We start from the raw sequence: 15,760 nt of genomic DNA, 5'->3' as shown, positions 1-15,760 counted from the left end.
TAAGAATATTACAAGTCACCACGTTTTGTTACCATTTAAAAATCAGATCCCCCAGTTGGATGCGTTTCTGCAGGTCGCTGGTCTCGGAGGTGACTTCCAGTATTCTTTATAGCATAGATCATAATGTACCCTCCTCTGCCGGCAGCCGCTTATTCCTCTCTCCTCATTGAAAACACATAGACGCTCAGACTAGCATGCACTTATATGGTGGAACCAGGAATAATGGCTGTTGGCTCTAGAGAGTATGGCATCTTCAGATGGGGGCACTGTTATATAGTCATAGAAGCCAAAACTACTCCCAACTGTAAAGACATAAAGCTGCTGGGCGTAAGAGGGAGCGCCGACCTATAACAAAAGCCTACGGATATGATACAGTGCATACCTGGATACTTTTATAGCATTTCTACACATTTACCATTACCTATAAGGCCAACCATGTGACTAGAACCTTCATGTGGAATTGTAGAATACAGAGGAGACAATGAGAACAATTGTTTCCATGACTACAAGGCACAGTTCTCATTTATGCTTCTCCTACATCACTAATGACATCATCATAGTTATGACATCATCAGATGTTCTATTCCATCCACATCATACCAGAGTTTTAGCCTACACATGGTTACTCTACTAGACTGATCGGATAGTAGAAATGTTTCTGTATGTGGATTTTATGGTAGGTAGAAAAGTATCAATTGTAATATAACAATCACTGAATGGATTTGAAGCGAAGCTGTTACTTTGTTGATACTGTGTAATATGAGGGCAGAATGAGGTAGTGACAATAATAAATGTCTTATCTGCAAACCATCATAGGGAGGAGGACAGACAGGAGCCGACTAGCGTGCAAAACGTATTAAGATCTATTGTATCGAGAGCGGTTCCGATATTACAGGGGAATCTCAAGAAAAAGCAATTGTTCTTTTGCGTAAAGCCTTGCATCAGGCTTACTATGCGTAGACTGGCTACAGTGAATGACGCTAAAATCCGCAGCAGAATCCACATTTCTGCCATGGCTTTCCAATATGAATTACGCTGAGTGAATATAGAGTAAAGGATATACGGCTCAGTTTAGCGGACTGGTCACTATATCATGCTGCGCTCACACAGGCCAGCCAGAACAGGGGGACCGGTCCTCATTAATGTGTAATAATAGTATTATAACGTCGCTGACCAATAAATGTATGTTCTTGTTTTACAGGATATTGAAAAGGGCGATGTGGAAAATCATATACCATTCTCGCTGCCCAAGGGGCGCGAAGTATTTTCCACATTTCCGGACTTCTTATTTCTCCCCGAGATTGTAAGTATCATGTGCTACGTACTTCCTTCTGCCATATTGTATATATGTATATATCACTTCAATGTTTATAACTGGGATCACTAGTTCATAGTTAAACCAAATCAGTTAAATGAAACCCAAATAACAAGTTGGAGTTTACATTGTATTCATCAGTTGAGCCGCTGTTACACGGGGCAGGTTTGCTGTGGATTTGGGTTGCGGTTTAACTAGTCTTTTATTCAATTAAATCCCTGCTCTTTCTGTTCTTAGTAGTCTGTGTTCTTACTCAGTGACTGACAGCCATCTCGGTAGTCACACGGTAGAAGGGATGGCGGTCCACCACTGATAGGACCGCCAACCACTGATAGGACCGCCCACTGGACTCCTAAGGATAGAAAGAGCAGGGCTTTAAATGCATAAAATACAAGTTAGATTCACTCCTTCTTGCTATCCATCTGCTCTATAACATGCTGCCCATAGAGGGCGCGTCATGTCCAAGGGGACAGGTTCCCTTTAAGGACTGAAAAGATATAATAAGTGAAAGAATAAAAATTACTGAAATATGTTTGCTTTAGTAATCGTTCCAGATAAATCTCTATTCTTCAATCCTCCCAGTATATTGCATGAGGCGTCATGTCATCTGTATCTCTTTGTCTTCTAGCTCTTTGGAATCATCATGGGGAATATTTTATGTGCCACACCAGTGTTATTAACCCTCTACATACACGGGTTTGTACTGGCTGTTTGCTGCTTCTGCTTCCTGGGGACATTGGCCATCATGGTGGTGTACACGGTAGGAGCCCACAAGAATTCCACCGTGTGGACGCATCTGGTAAGTCTCTACAATGTAATATTTATCATTCCACAGATATAACAGCGCTAACGTGGATCCTCAGCAATAGGCGACCGTTGTCAGTGACCACGGAACGGGACTTAACCTGTTTCTCTGTGGTTTATGTTCCATTAGTGTTTGTTATTAGTAATGTGTATCCTAATAGACGGCTAGTGACTCGTATCGGTCACTTTTATCCCCCTTCCAGCTGTGACCTTACTATAAACATCTAGTAAGATAAAATCTAAAGCTTCTGATTTCAGAACCTTTATGTTCCATTCCGGATACAAACTCCTGAACTTCTCTCTCTTCTACTAGGACGTGTACTACCACTTCATAGCAGCAGCCCTTTATATCAGCGCAGGGAGTATCAACGCAATCGGCACCCAGATATTAAAGTACCAGAACTCCCAATACAACGAACTCAACCTAACAGCCACTGTGAGTGCATAAATAACAAAGCATCTAAGAAAAGTCATTACTGTGTTTCCCTCAAGATCATTTTTGCCCCACTAGGCACTAGGTCCTATTTTCAGGGGCGGTCTTATTATATTTACCTAGCTGGCTTGGTCCAGGACCCTCCTGCTGCTCTCAGAGCTCCAATGTGCTTCTGCAGTGCTTGGCTGCTGATGCAACATCACTTTCTGGTTATGGGATTCATAACTCCCGCCTCCAGGAGACGATGGCTGTGATTGGGTTTTTTGACTGCTGCTCAGCCAATCAAGGCAGCGATGACTGTGATTTATTTATCGCATTGTAGAGGCGGGATTTAGGAATTGGCTGAGTGTGGCCAATCATAGCCATCGCATTGGCTCATCCAGCGCTCCATAGATTGGTTCTTCGACTGCTGCTCAACCAATCAAAGCCATCGCTTCCTGGAGGTGGGATTTATGAATCCCGTAACCAGGATATAATGTTGTATGAGCGGCTGAGGACTGTGGGAACTGAGCTAAACCTCTGGAGAGCAGCAGGAGGCACCTGGACTGAGTATTCTAGGTAATGTTTTGATCTTTTTTAAATGTAGTGTAACTATGGCTTATTTTTGGAGTAGGGCTTATATTTCAAGCCTTCCTGAAAATTAGGCTAGGGCTTATTTTTGGGATAGGTCTTATTTGGGGGGAAACGGGATAGAAGCTGCACAATACTGAAGCCAAGTCTATATAGTTTTCTTCTGGGCCATCACTTCATTTATGTATAGATTCAATAATCCTTAACATTTGACACCCATGAATATTTCTTTGCATGAGAAACGTTTGGACACATGTTACGTAACGCGGCCTCTACAATAAGAAGTGAGCGGTCAGCTATGCTATACAAATACACTACGTTCCTGAGTCTGCTCCATCCAGATGCCTCTTTCTAACAGTCTTGCCGCCCCAATATATGTCTCTTACACAAGATGTTCAGCGCTGATCCCAATCCTTCCAGTGAATTAGGACATAATAGACATAGACGTCTCCCTCATTGTTTGTAATGTTATCCTGTAGCTCCCTCCATCTTCTGGAATAACCTTGTGATTTTCTATAGGTCCTTGCATTCTATGTAGCCATCTTATATTCTGTGCATGCAGTCTTTTCACTGAAGAGGAAAGTACAAGAATGGCCATCGGTTGTCCGCTTCCAGAGAGAACAGTAACATCATAAAAGGTTTATATTACATTTCCTGCATTTTAGATACATTTATAGAGTTAATCTTATTTCTGCATCTTCACTCAGACGTAGGGCGCCTGCACATGGCCGTATTTCTATTGTAATCCGGGGCCAGTGTCCGCCCTTGGATTTCGCAGCAAATACCTGCCATGGCATGCTATGGCCAAACGCTATTTTATGTCCACGAGTAGAAATCGATTGTGGTTTTCCGCTCGTAGAGGAGAGATCGCACCATGCTGCGATTCTGTGCGGCCTCCACACAGATGGCCTCCATTGAAGTCAATGGAAAGCGTCTGTCCTGTGGCCCTTCTGCACTGAGCACTGTGCACGGGATCCTCGTCGGCGCAGGTAATCTGAACTGCGCATGTGCGATGGCCGACACATCTGCAGCACAGAGGCCAGCTGCACATGAAGATGCCGGATATGTACGCAGGGATCACCACCCAGGCACACGGTTGGATTCTGCAGCCGAATCCGATCTGTTCATGTGCAGAGTTGTGTTTCAATGAGAAAACCTCTTTAAGGTCTTTTTCCCACTAGCGTTTTTTTTAACGCTGCGATATTGCTGCATTTTTTTCAATGGGACTTTCTAATGTTAAAATCGCATCACTCAAAAATGGCCCAAAAAAAGCAGTGATATTGCAGCGTTAAAAAAAACACTAGTGGGAAAAAGCCGTAAGGGTGGACACAACTATATATATATATTTATTAGTTCTAGCGATGGAAATATGCATTGATACTGTAATCAAGCAGAACATGTACAATGTGGATGATTTGGTAATACAGTATTTATGGATTTCATCACTTATGATTTTATTTTATCTCAATGACAGAAGGAAGATTTGGACATTTTACCATCTATCAACAATGGACCCCGGCCTCTTCACGCAAGGACACATTTATTTTACCACCACGAGCAGTGGGCCTCCACTTGCTCAAGACTTTAGCCAGAATGAGCAGCAGGACTCCGCTTGCTCAAGACTTTAGCCAAAATGAGTAGCAGGACTCCGCTTGCTCAAGACTTTAGCCAGAATGAGCAGCAGGACTCCGCTTGCTCAAGACTTTAGCCAAAATGAGTAGCAGGACTCCGCTTGCTCAGGACTTTAGCCAGAATGAGCAGCAGGACTCCGTTTGCTCAAGAATTTAGCCAAAATGAGTAGCAGGACTCCGCTTGCTCAAGACTTTAGCCAGAATGAGCAGCAGGACTCCACTTGCTCAAGACTTTAGCCACAATGAGTAATGGGACTCTGTTTGCTCGTGGCTTTCGCTGAAATGATCATCGGATATCCGCATGCTCAAGACTTTAGCCAGAATGAGTAGCAGGACTCCGCTTGCTCAAGACTTTAGCCAAAATGAGTAGCAGGACTCCGCTTGCTCAGGACTTTAGCCAGAATGAGCAGCAGGACTCCGTTTGCTCAAGACTTTAGCCAAAATGAGTAGCAGGACTCCGCTTGCTCAAGACTTTAGCCAGAATGAGCAGCAGGACTCCACTTGCTCAAGACTTTAGCCACAATGAGTAATGGGACTCTGTTTGCTCGTGGCTTTCGCTGAAATGATCATCGGATATCCGCATGCTCAAGACTTTAGCCACAATGATATGCCTTCAAACTTTGGTGCTGGAAGAAGCTCCTACGATTTCCTTGGACCACCAAGATCACAAATAAAGCAGTCCTGGACCGCATCAAACCAAAGTTTTCATTGGAAGGCAAAATTATGAAACAGAGACTCTCATGACTCGGCCACATAATGCGAGATCATTCATTAGAAACCTAATGCTTGTCGCCAAGACCCGGCCGCCAAAGAAGGCGCTGGCCTGATACCATCAAAGTGTTCCATAGTCGGCCCCAACTAAATGGATAAAGAAGAACAGATTGTGAGCCCAACAGAGCCGTAACCTGAAGCTCCCGGGCCCTGATGCAAAACCTGTAACAGGGCCCCAACTATAATGCCTTATTCATAGTACTGGGCTCCCTATATGGAGAACAGAGGCCTTATGGGCCCCCTAAGGCTCCTGGACCCGGGTGCAAGAGCATCCCCTATAGGTACCCCAGTGCTATCGAATATGTATGCGATATGTATTTGAGCAGAATAAATAAATAACAGATCAGGATTCTGAAGTTTTGTTTCTTCGAACTCTTTATTATGCCGTTCCTCTGTTATTCCTCCTGAAAATGTATGAATGAATACATTAACAACTGGGCGTCACCATTCCTCTTGTCAGTGGGGTTTGTTACTATGAAGATTCCTCCTGATTTTATACTGGGTCTTGCAGTGTTTGTCGGAGGTACCTTATACATGTGGGCCTTACATTACATTGCACCCTGGACTCCTTATTGCTGCCCTCTCCAAACAAAGCATCCACTTTTCTTATCTAATATTGTTGCTATATAAATGAACAATTCTGGATAAACTTCTATATCCTGTATATTAATAAGGGGACATTCACCTTAAGCTTTAGATTATGTCCCAGGCATCCGTACTAGGCTCCATCTGAATCCCTAAAGCTGGGATTCAGAACAATCCCCCAGATAGAACCATTGACTTCTATTGGTAATGTGGAGATGAATATGTTCTCCATTTCTGCAGCTTTCACTTCTTTTCTGTCATTATAAAAGATACAGGGTCCGTTCAAAAAAAGACTGGGAGCAAATTGTGCAGCATTTCTGTATCCAAAAAACAGTCAAGATACGTACCATCGCTGCAGATTTGGACTGGAAATCAACCGCATATCGGCAACTGATTTCATACTATGCAGCGCTCCCCCTCACTTTCTCCATAGGCTTCCCACTGCTATGTGTAGAGTAGCCCCAGTAGTAATAGTGACCCTCACAGTACCCCAAGTAGAATTACTGCTCCCCTATACCAGCCCCAGCAATAATAGTGACCCCCACAGTAGCCCCAGCAATAATAGTGGCCCCCAACAGTAATAGTGACCCTCCAATAGCCTCACTAGTAACACAGTGACCCCCACAGTAGCCCCAGCAGTAATAGTGCCCCCCACCCCCACAGAAGCCCCAGCAATAATGGTGACAGCCTCCACAGTAGCCCCAGCAATAATAGTGACCCCCTCACAGTAGCCCCCTTCCTTCCCATCTGCGATGTTTTCACTGATGTGATGTTGAGAGAACAAAAAAGCGGCATGCCCTATCTTTCTGCGATGTACAATTTTTTTTTATCTCCCATGTTTCCCTATGGAGCCTGCTTTTTATCGCATCACAATGCAACAAACTTGCTTTGTGATGCGATTTCAATATTAGAAAGTCTATTGACTTTCACTAAAAAATAGCAACTAAATCCTGCGATTAAAATGTACAAGAAAATCTCAAGCATCAGCGATGATTTTGCGAGATAAAGCAGCGCTGACACATTAAAAAGTGTGGTAAAAAAAGACGCATTTTTGCGTGATTTTCTCACCATAAAATCATGATTGCCTGTGTGTAACTAGCCTTATATTGGGCCTCATTCACACGAGCGCTGTTTAAGCGCAGTATAGGCGTGTGATAAGATCACGGCTATACTGCACTAAAGATCTCGTGAAATGGTTAATTCCAGCTATTTTAATTAGCTTGAGAGAGGTCAGAATAAAATACAAAACTCCCCAAGATATAGAGGGGGTCAGGTAACAGCTTACAGCGGACAACCATATTCTCAGTATACAGTTCGGAGTCATAGTTAGGGCTTATTCCGACGTGCGTATATCGGCTGATATACGCTGTCTCTCTGCAGGGGGAGGAGGCGGGCCGGGAGCAGTGCACTGAGCTCCCCCCCTCATTTATATATGCACTGGGGAGGGGCGTGATGGGAAGAACTTAGCCCCACCCCTATCCCGCCCCTCCCATTGCAAACAGTGTCGAGGGGCAGGAGCTCACTGCACTGCGCCTGGCCAATTTCCTGCCCCTGCAAAGAGGGACAGTGTATATTTTGGGCGGGCGTGAAAACCTGGCCAATATATGGACGTCTGAATTTATCGCAAGCAGATCATTGTCCGCGGACAGGCAGCCTAAAGCTCTTAGTGCACTAACCTTAGGGACATGAAACGCTCCCATAACACAGGTGCATGCAAATTAATATATTGCGTGAAATACTATTAACCCCTTATTTACAGTACATCACACATAGTAAGGTCTTTAGTCTTATATAAGACATACAATGTATAGAAAACAAATATATCTCCAAGAGATATACATCCAATCAGTATGAAGTTCATACCATCGGGATACCGGCTATCTGAGGCCAAAATGCTGGGAAGCCATTGACATTGAGACTCCCCCTGTGCGTCACCCCTGACTACGTATAAAGTAGCGGTAAATGACGACTCCCCCTGTGCGTCACCCCTGACTACGTATAAAGTAGCGGTAAATGACGACTCCCCCTGTGCGTCACCCCTGACTACGTATAAAGTATCGGTAAATGACAACTCCCCCTGTGCGTCACCCCTGACTACGTATAAAGTAGCGGTAAATGACGACTCCCCCTGTGCGTCACCCCTGACTACGTATAAAGTAGCGGTAAATGACGACTCCCCCTGTGCGTCACCCCTGACTACGTATAAAGTAGCGGTAAATGACGATCTCAGGTGTCTATTTGAAAACAAGAAGATTTAACAATATTTAGCAATTAATTTAGACTTTTTAAATGAAGTTCCTGATAATTCTTCTTTCTGATATTTGTCCCGGTAGCAGGGTATACTGAGTGCACTACAAGGGGCTGTGTTATGTACCTGCACGGTCACCGCCCATTAAGCACAGAGACATTCAGTGCTAATTATTAAGTAAACTGCCCAGAGGCAATTTGTTAATTGAGGTGTGGCAATAAGTTTAGCAGGAATTATTTGTCCTGTCCTTTCTTTTGTGTACACATCCTGGATGAAGAAAAACAGATACATACTGTAGAGTACAATAACTTTCAGTATTACTGGGATCTAACTAGTGCCAGATTATCAAATATTCTGGATTATTACATCTTCTCAACGTAGATCACATGATTATAGGTCCTGGGAAATGCCAGGGGCCTCAGACCTTTGTGGCCCACAGTAGTAGTGCCCCCTTTATAGACCTTACAGTAATGTGTCCCCTTTGTGTCCCCAACAGTAATAGGATCCCCTTTGTGGCACCACTATAAACCCTTTTTGTGCCCTATATTTATAAATCCTCCTTTTGTGACTCCTAAAGTAGTACTAATCCCTTTTTGTGCCAAAGCTTCTGTTCTAGTGCATTACAGTTACTTTAGTCTGCCTTCTGATTTTATTTCTGTTCTCTAGCTTGCTGAAACTCCTGTTTACTCTAGTTTATTTTCTTATTTTTTTATTTCTTCCCTCTGTAGATCTTATACAACTTTGGGGTACTCACACTTTCTTCTCCTTCCCACCTCACTGTCTCTCAGCTCTTGCTATTTTCTTGCTAGCACTCCATCTTCTTTCCCACTCTAAGGTCCCCACTCTCTAAAGGCCCATTTACATGGGACAAGTGTCGGGCAAACGATGCCCGACACTCGTCCCCGCACATACTCGCTCTTGTGCTCCAGCATGAGAGCCAGTATCACTGACTCACAGCGGGGAGGCTGGAGGAGATTTCTCTCCTCTGCCTCCCCTGCCCCTCCCCATTGACATAACATAGCAGCCATTCCGTACTGAACAGCTGCTATTTACACTGAACAATCAGCTGATCGTCCATCGTTTATGCTGCATAAACGATGTGCGATGAGCAGATCTCTGATCGCTCAGTGTAAATAGCAGCCGTTCAGTACTGGGGAGCAGCGGGGGAGCGACAGGAGAGAAATCTCCTCCAGCCTCCTCGCTGTGAGCCAGCGATACTAGCTCCTATGCAGGAGCACGAGAGCGAGTATGTGCGGGGACGAGTGTCGGGCATGGTTTGCCCGACACTCGTCCCGTCTAAATGAGCTTTAACTCCTCCCCTACATCTTATACTAACTGCTACTAAGCACATTTTATTATGGAGTGTATAGTCCTGTACACTATCTATTTATCTATATCATCTATCTCATCTATCTATAAAGGATCTTATTATTGGAACTCTCACAATGCTAAGGGAGCTGATTACTGTATATTAAGAATTTCCTATATGCAGTAAGTAATAAAGTGTGTTAATCTATTTAGGAACTTATATGGTTAATTTGTATATCATGTCATATTTCAGCTTTTGCCTCGATTTTTTTAAAAAAAAACTAATGTGTGTGAATAAACCCATCAGCCTCCTTACAGGCATTCTTCAGGTGTGATATGTATGTTATATGTACTTCTCTCTTATCTTCTGTCCCTTAGGCTGGATGTGATGATGAGTGTCTGAGAACAGAACATGGGTGGTGACAGGTCCATTCATCTGCTGCCTCTTTGTTCCACGTCGCCACAATATATAATATGTGTGGGAAGATTAAATAAACTGCAGATCAAGAAGCTACATTGGTATAACGAGTTGTTATGATCTGTTTTGTTTTTCATTCCTTGGGAAGGGAATCTTTTCTGTCCTGGGAGCGGTGCTGTTTTACCGCGCCTCTGTCAACTTAGTGGCTAAACAAAGTTGTACAAAAGTTTAATTTGACTCTTCAGCGTAATTTGTTAAGCAATATAGGACCTCCAAACTGTCCCCTGATAGCAGATGGTGGGGAAAATGAGGATCAGTTACATTAGATGTACATTCTCACTGTGGAGACGTTAAAAACGCTTATTGTCGCCCTCATCCACTCCCGGCTCGATTATTGCAACTCGTTGCTGATCGGCCTCCCCTGCACCAGACTCTACCCTCTCCAGTCCATCCTGAATGCGGCAGCCAGGCTCATCTTCCTGTCCAGCCGCTACTCGGACGCCTCTGCCCTGTGCCAGTCACTGCACTGGCTGCCCGTTAAATACAGAATTCAATTCAAACTCGCTACCTTCATCCACAAAGCCCTCCACAGTGCAGCGCCCCCCTATATCGCCTCCCTCATCTCAATCCATCACCCAGCCCGGGCTCTCCGCTCTGCTAATGAAACCAGACTGAGCGCCCCTTTAATTCGAACTTCTCATTCCCGCCTCCAAGACTTCTCCAGAGCAGCACCGGTCCTCTGGGACGCACTACCAAAGGCTACCCGAGCAATCCAGGACTCGCAGAACTTCAGGCGTGCTCTAAAAACACACCTCTTCAGGGAGGCATACCGCATTCCCTAAACAAACCTCTCTGTACTCCGCCTGATAACATGCTCCCTGACCTACTGACTGCAATCCCTGCTAGCCATCATAAACCGCTCCTGCAGTCATACTGTTTCTGCCGTCACACGGCTAAATGTCTGACCATTGTCTATGTGTATAGCATCGCTCACTCTCCACCTCGCCATACCGTGCACATCTCCAGCCCCTTTACCTTCTGTATCACCCCATTACTTGTAGTATGTAAGCTCGTTGGAGCAGGACCCGCACCCCTATTGTTTCCATCAACTGATTACTATATGTAACCGTGGTTCTGTAATGTTTGTATTTTGTCTTTCTGTATTCCCCCCTGTCTATGTAAGCGCTGCGGAATATGTTGGCGCTATACAAATAAAGATTATTATTATTATTAGATGTAGAGATGAGCGAACGTACTCGGTAAGGCCGATTTCGCAATCGAGCACCGCGATTTTCGAGTACTTCACTACTCGGGTGAAAAGTACTCGGGGGCGCTGTGGGGCGGGGTGTGGCGTGGTGGAGCGGGGGGTAGCAGCGCGGAACAGGTGGGAGCTCTCTCTCTCTCTCCCTCTCCCCCCCACTCCCCTCTGCAACCCCCCGCTCACCCACAGCACCCCCGAGTACTTTTCACCCGAGTAGTGAAGTACTCGAAAATCGCGGTGCTCGATTGCGAAATCGGCCTTACCGAGTACGTTCGCTCATCTCTAATTAGATGTCATTCAATGTCTCAGGCCTGCCTGATTTTTGTTCAGGTAATGATTACATGGGTTTTCTAGCACTTATCTGTTGATAACCCATCCTCAGGATATTAATAGTTGACCAATGGGGTCCCTGCCGATCAGCTGAATGAAATTACAGTAGTGGTCAGGTGAGCACCACTGTCATTTCAGCCTTTACCAGCCACAGCTCCGTATATTGTATTGTGGCTGTGCCTGGTATTGCAACTCGGTTCCATCCGGGCTTAGTTGCTCTCAGGCCATGAGACTGATATACGTGACGCCACAAACCTGAGAAGAACCTGCAGCTGTCAGGTGATTGTATCAATAGTATAGTCCCGGGAAACCCCTATAAAGACCCCACCTGATTTCTATCACAGCCTCATAGCAAAGGCAGGAGTGAGGCACTCACCACAAGGCCTGCATACTCGAACACAATGGCCAGTGCTCAAAATAACCCTGGATTCATCACTAAACACAACCCGGTTGTCATGGGACCTCATGTAGACAACCTGCTATGAGAAAAATAATTGGCTGAGGTTAAAATGAGCCTCGTACTTGCTTGACTGCAAAGCTAGCAAACCACAGGAAATAAAAATAAACTTAAAGCCACGTCCTGAGTGGTCGGAGAAGTCTCAGATAATATCTGCTCAAAAACATATTTCAAGTATCATTAAAACCAGCACAATTGATCTTGGGATGCACTCAAGAAAATTCTAGAAACCATCTGGGGCAAGAGTGGTCCATGGATTTCTGTGGTCTCTTCCATTACCAACATCACATATGACAATGGAACTAAATCAAAATTTCTTCTCATCTTTTTGAGAACAGATCTGGGCAATCAATTATAATTAGTGAGATGTCCTAATGATACCTATGTTTGGTGAGCGGCGTCACATTGTTCCAGATCATCCCAGGAAGTTTTCTGAAGGATGGGATATTGAATGAACACAAAGCGTTTTTTTCATCCTGGATACTATCAAGCTCTTCTGATCATCAAATCTTCTGATTTCTCCATACATCATCCAAATCATAGTCCGAAAAGTGTTCATGTTCATGTTGTATTGTTACCTTAAAGCAGTATTCCCATACCTGGACATTTATTGTATAACCACAGGATATGCCATAAACATCTAATAGGTACGGGTCGCACCTCTCGGAACTGCACCAGGACGGTAGTCCCTTGACCTCATCCTGGCCCACCAACTTGGCCTTTGGTGGCCTAGTTCTATGGAAACAGCTGAACTGGCTTTTGCTACAGTCTTTCCATAATTCCCATTCACTTCTATGTATGTTAAGGAAACAACATAAAACTGCCAGTTCAGCTCTCTCCCGTACTCTTGTCCACCAGTGGCCACAGCTTCAGTGGCTGCATTCTCATTTCAACCATGTTTGGCTGAGATTGGAAATGCCCTTTAAATGGGTAACGAGAGGTTTGAAAGGAAGAGTCTTTTATCAGACACAGTACCACTCTTGTTTGTAGGTTGCACCTGGTAGTGCAGCATAGACCAATTAAAATGAATGAAGCTGAATAGCAATACCAGATACATCCCATGCACAAGAGTGGTGCTGTTTCAGGAACTTAGAAATCCATTTTTATAAAAAGGGTTCAGACTGGCCATGGGTTGGAGGTGGAGCAGTTCTTCTCCTGACCACATCCCCACTCCCTACCCATATCCCTGCCCCTGGTCTTACATCCTTCTCCCCCTTTTCTGCACATACATTATCCAATCCTAGGATGTGTTGCCACAGGCTGCACAGACAGCAGCCACTTTGCGGCCTTCCTATACAACCCTTTAAAATGAATAGGACTAAGATGCAGTACCAGGTATGGCCATTATAAAATGTACGGAGTTGTGCCTCGTAAACAACTAAGAAGCCACAGTGCTTGCCAGAGCCACGCAGCCTCTTCAATCATCTGTTAGTCCAGTCATTTGGACATTGGGTTCTGGCAGCTGAGACCCCAGTAATGATGAGAACAAATGATTCCATCCCCCAGATGCTGACAGCAGAGGCGTAGCTAAAGACTCAGGGGCCCAGATGCAAAAGTTCAGCATGCCCCCCCCCACACACACACAACTTTCCTCTGCATCGTTGAGGCTCTTAAGAAGCCTATTGATGCAGCACCTGCAGCCAGTGACATTGCTAGAATCTTAAAAGATTAGGCAGAGGCTAAATGTAGTAAGCCCCAATGCAAAATCTGTTACATGGCCCTGTAATTATCCATGTGTCGTTTATAATATTGGTGTTTTCTTAAGGATAGAGGGGCCTTTGGGCCCCCCTAATGCTCCAGGGCCTGAGAGCAACTGCTCCTCTGCATCCCCAAAGCTACACCCCTGGCTGACAGCAGAAAAGAGAGATCTGGGCACTGTGGTTGGCTTAATTATGTGGCACTGTGGCTAGTCCTATGATGGTCTAGTAGTCCAGTACATCTATTTCTGGCCCCCTCCATAATGGCATACATGTCATGTCTTTTGTAGAGGCGTTATGCAAATTATCTAGTCATTTTGTTATGTGTATTGCATAGATGCAGCAAGTGAGAGGTTAAAGGGGTTGTCCCGCGCCGAAACGGGTTTTTTTTTTTTTAAACCCCCCCCCCCCGTTCGGCGCGAGACAACCCCGATGCAGGGGTTAAAAAAACAACCCCCACAGCGCTTACCTGAATCCCGGCGGTCCGGCGTCTTCATACTCACCTGCTGAAGATGGCCGCCGGGATCCTCTGTCTCCATGGACCGCAGGGCTTCTGTGCGGTCCATTGCCGATTCCAGCCTCCTGATTGGCTGGAATCGGCACGTGACGGGGCGGAGCTACACGGAGCTACACGGAGCCCCATAGAGAAGAGGAGAAGACCCGGACTGCGCAAGCGCGGCTAATTTGGCCATCGGAGGGCGAAAATTAGTCGGCACCATGGAGACGAGGACGCCAGCAACGGAGCAGGTAAGTAAAAAACTTTTTATAACTTCTGTATGGCTCATAATTAATGCACAATGTACATTACAAAGTGCATTATTATGGCCATACAGAAGTGTATAGACCCACTTGCTGCCTCGGGACAACCCCTTTAAGTGTTGCATGAATCTGTGAGATGCTTGTGGAAGCTAGGGATTTGACAGGGCTAGCATGGAGGGATGCCGCTGTCACACCCCTAGCTCCCGATTGGCTGTATAGCAGAAGGTCCTAGCAGCTGGCCTGCAGGGATACGTCTCCAGCAGGACTGCCTGGTGGCGAGAAGATACAACAATAGCGTGCGACAGGACAGCTTCCGGGAGCGGGGTGACTACAGGGGAGACGGGGAGAGTGACAGCGGGGCCAGCAGCAGAACATGAGGACACGGACAGCGGGGCTGGTAAGGGCAAGAGGACAGCTCTAGGGAGCAGAGCCACTATAGGGGTGACGGGGCAAGTGACAGTGGGGACCGCAGGTGGGAGAGGACAGCCGGCGGCAGCGGCACCAGTACAGGGGAGAGTGAGAGGGGGGAGCGGAGCTGGGAAAGGACTGGCGGCGGCAGCGGACCAAGTAAAAGGCACTATGATGGCCTGGAGTGGCGGTGGGACAGGACTGGCGGTGGAAACGAGGCCGGTGTGTGTTACTGCTCATCTGCCTCCTGTGGGAGACGACAGCTGGGGGGAGTGGGACCAGTAAAGGGGAGAGTGAGAGGAGGGAGCGGAGTTGGAAGAGGACTGGCAGCGGCAGTGGGCCCAGTAAAAGGCATATGACAGTGGGGAGTGGAGGTGGGACAGAACTGGCGGTGGGAGCAAGGTCGGTGTGTGTTACTGCTCACCTGCCTCCTGTGGGAGACGACAGCTGGGGCGAGCGGGACCAGTACAAAAGGCAGTGTGACAGCGGCGAGCGGAGGTGGGACAGGACTGCCGCTGGGAGCAAGGCCGGTGTGTTGTAGTGCTCACCTGCCTCCTATAACTGCTGCACCTCTGAACGCCAGCGCTGATTTCCCCGACGTTCATGCCGACAGGTTTCAGCCTCACTGCTGGGACCTGTGAGCCTGCTGACTAGCAGGAAGTTGCAAGCCAATCAGCATCAGGGGGCGTCAACCCCCTGTCAATCTTGTCTGCACCAGGAATTCCTGGTGGTGTCAAGATACACCAGTACAGATGCTTGCAATGG

At 46.1% G+C, this 15,760-nt stretch overlaps 1 protein-coding gene across 1 annotated transcript in view; it reads left to right on the top strand.

Annotated features, from left to right (window-relative positions):
- Positions 1-222: 222 nt before the first annotated feature.
- LOC136609915 (myelin and lymphocyte protein-like) overlaps positions 223-15,760 on the top strand; it is a 54,661-nt gene continuing 39,123 nt past the window's right edge. Inside the window, exons 1-4 of the mRNA XM_066589201.1 lie at positions 223-327; positions 1,202-1,303; positions 1,944-2,114; positions 2,433-2,555. Of these exons, the coding sequence (XP_066445298.1) occupies positions 223-327; positions 1,202-1,303; positions 1,944-2,114; positions 2,433-2,555 (501 nt within the window). The remainder of the gene's footprint in view (positions 328-1,201; positions 1,304-1,943; positions 2,115-2,432; positions 2,556-15,760) is intronic.

The sequence above is a fragment of the Eleutherodactylus coqui genome, chromosome 2 (genome assembly GCF_035609145.1).
Source record: "Eleutherodactylus coqui strain aEleCoq1 chromosome 2, aEleCoq1.hap1, whole genome shotgun sequence".
NCBI lineage: Eukaryota > Metazoa > Chordata > Amphibia > Anura > Eleutherodactylidae > Eleutherodactylus > Eleutherodactylus coqui.
This window is presented reverse-complemented; position numbering and strand designations above follow the sequence as displayed.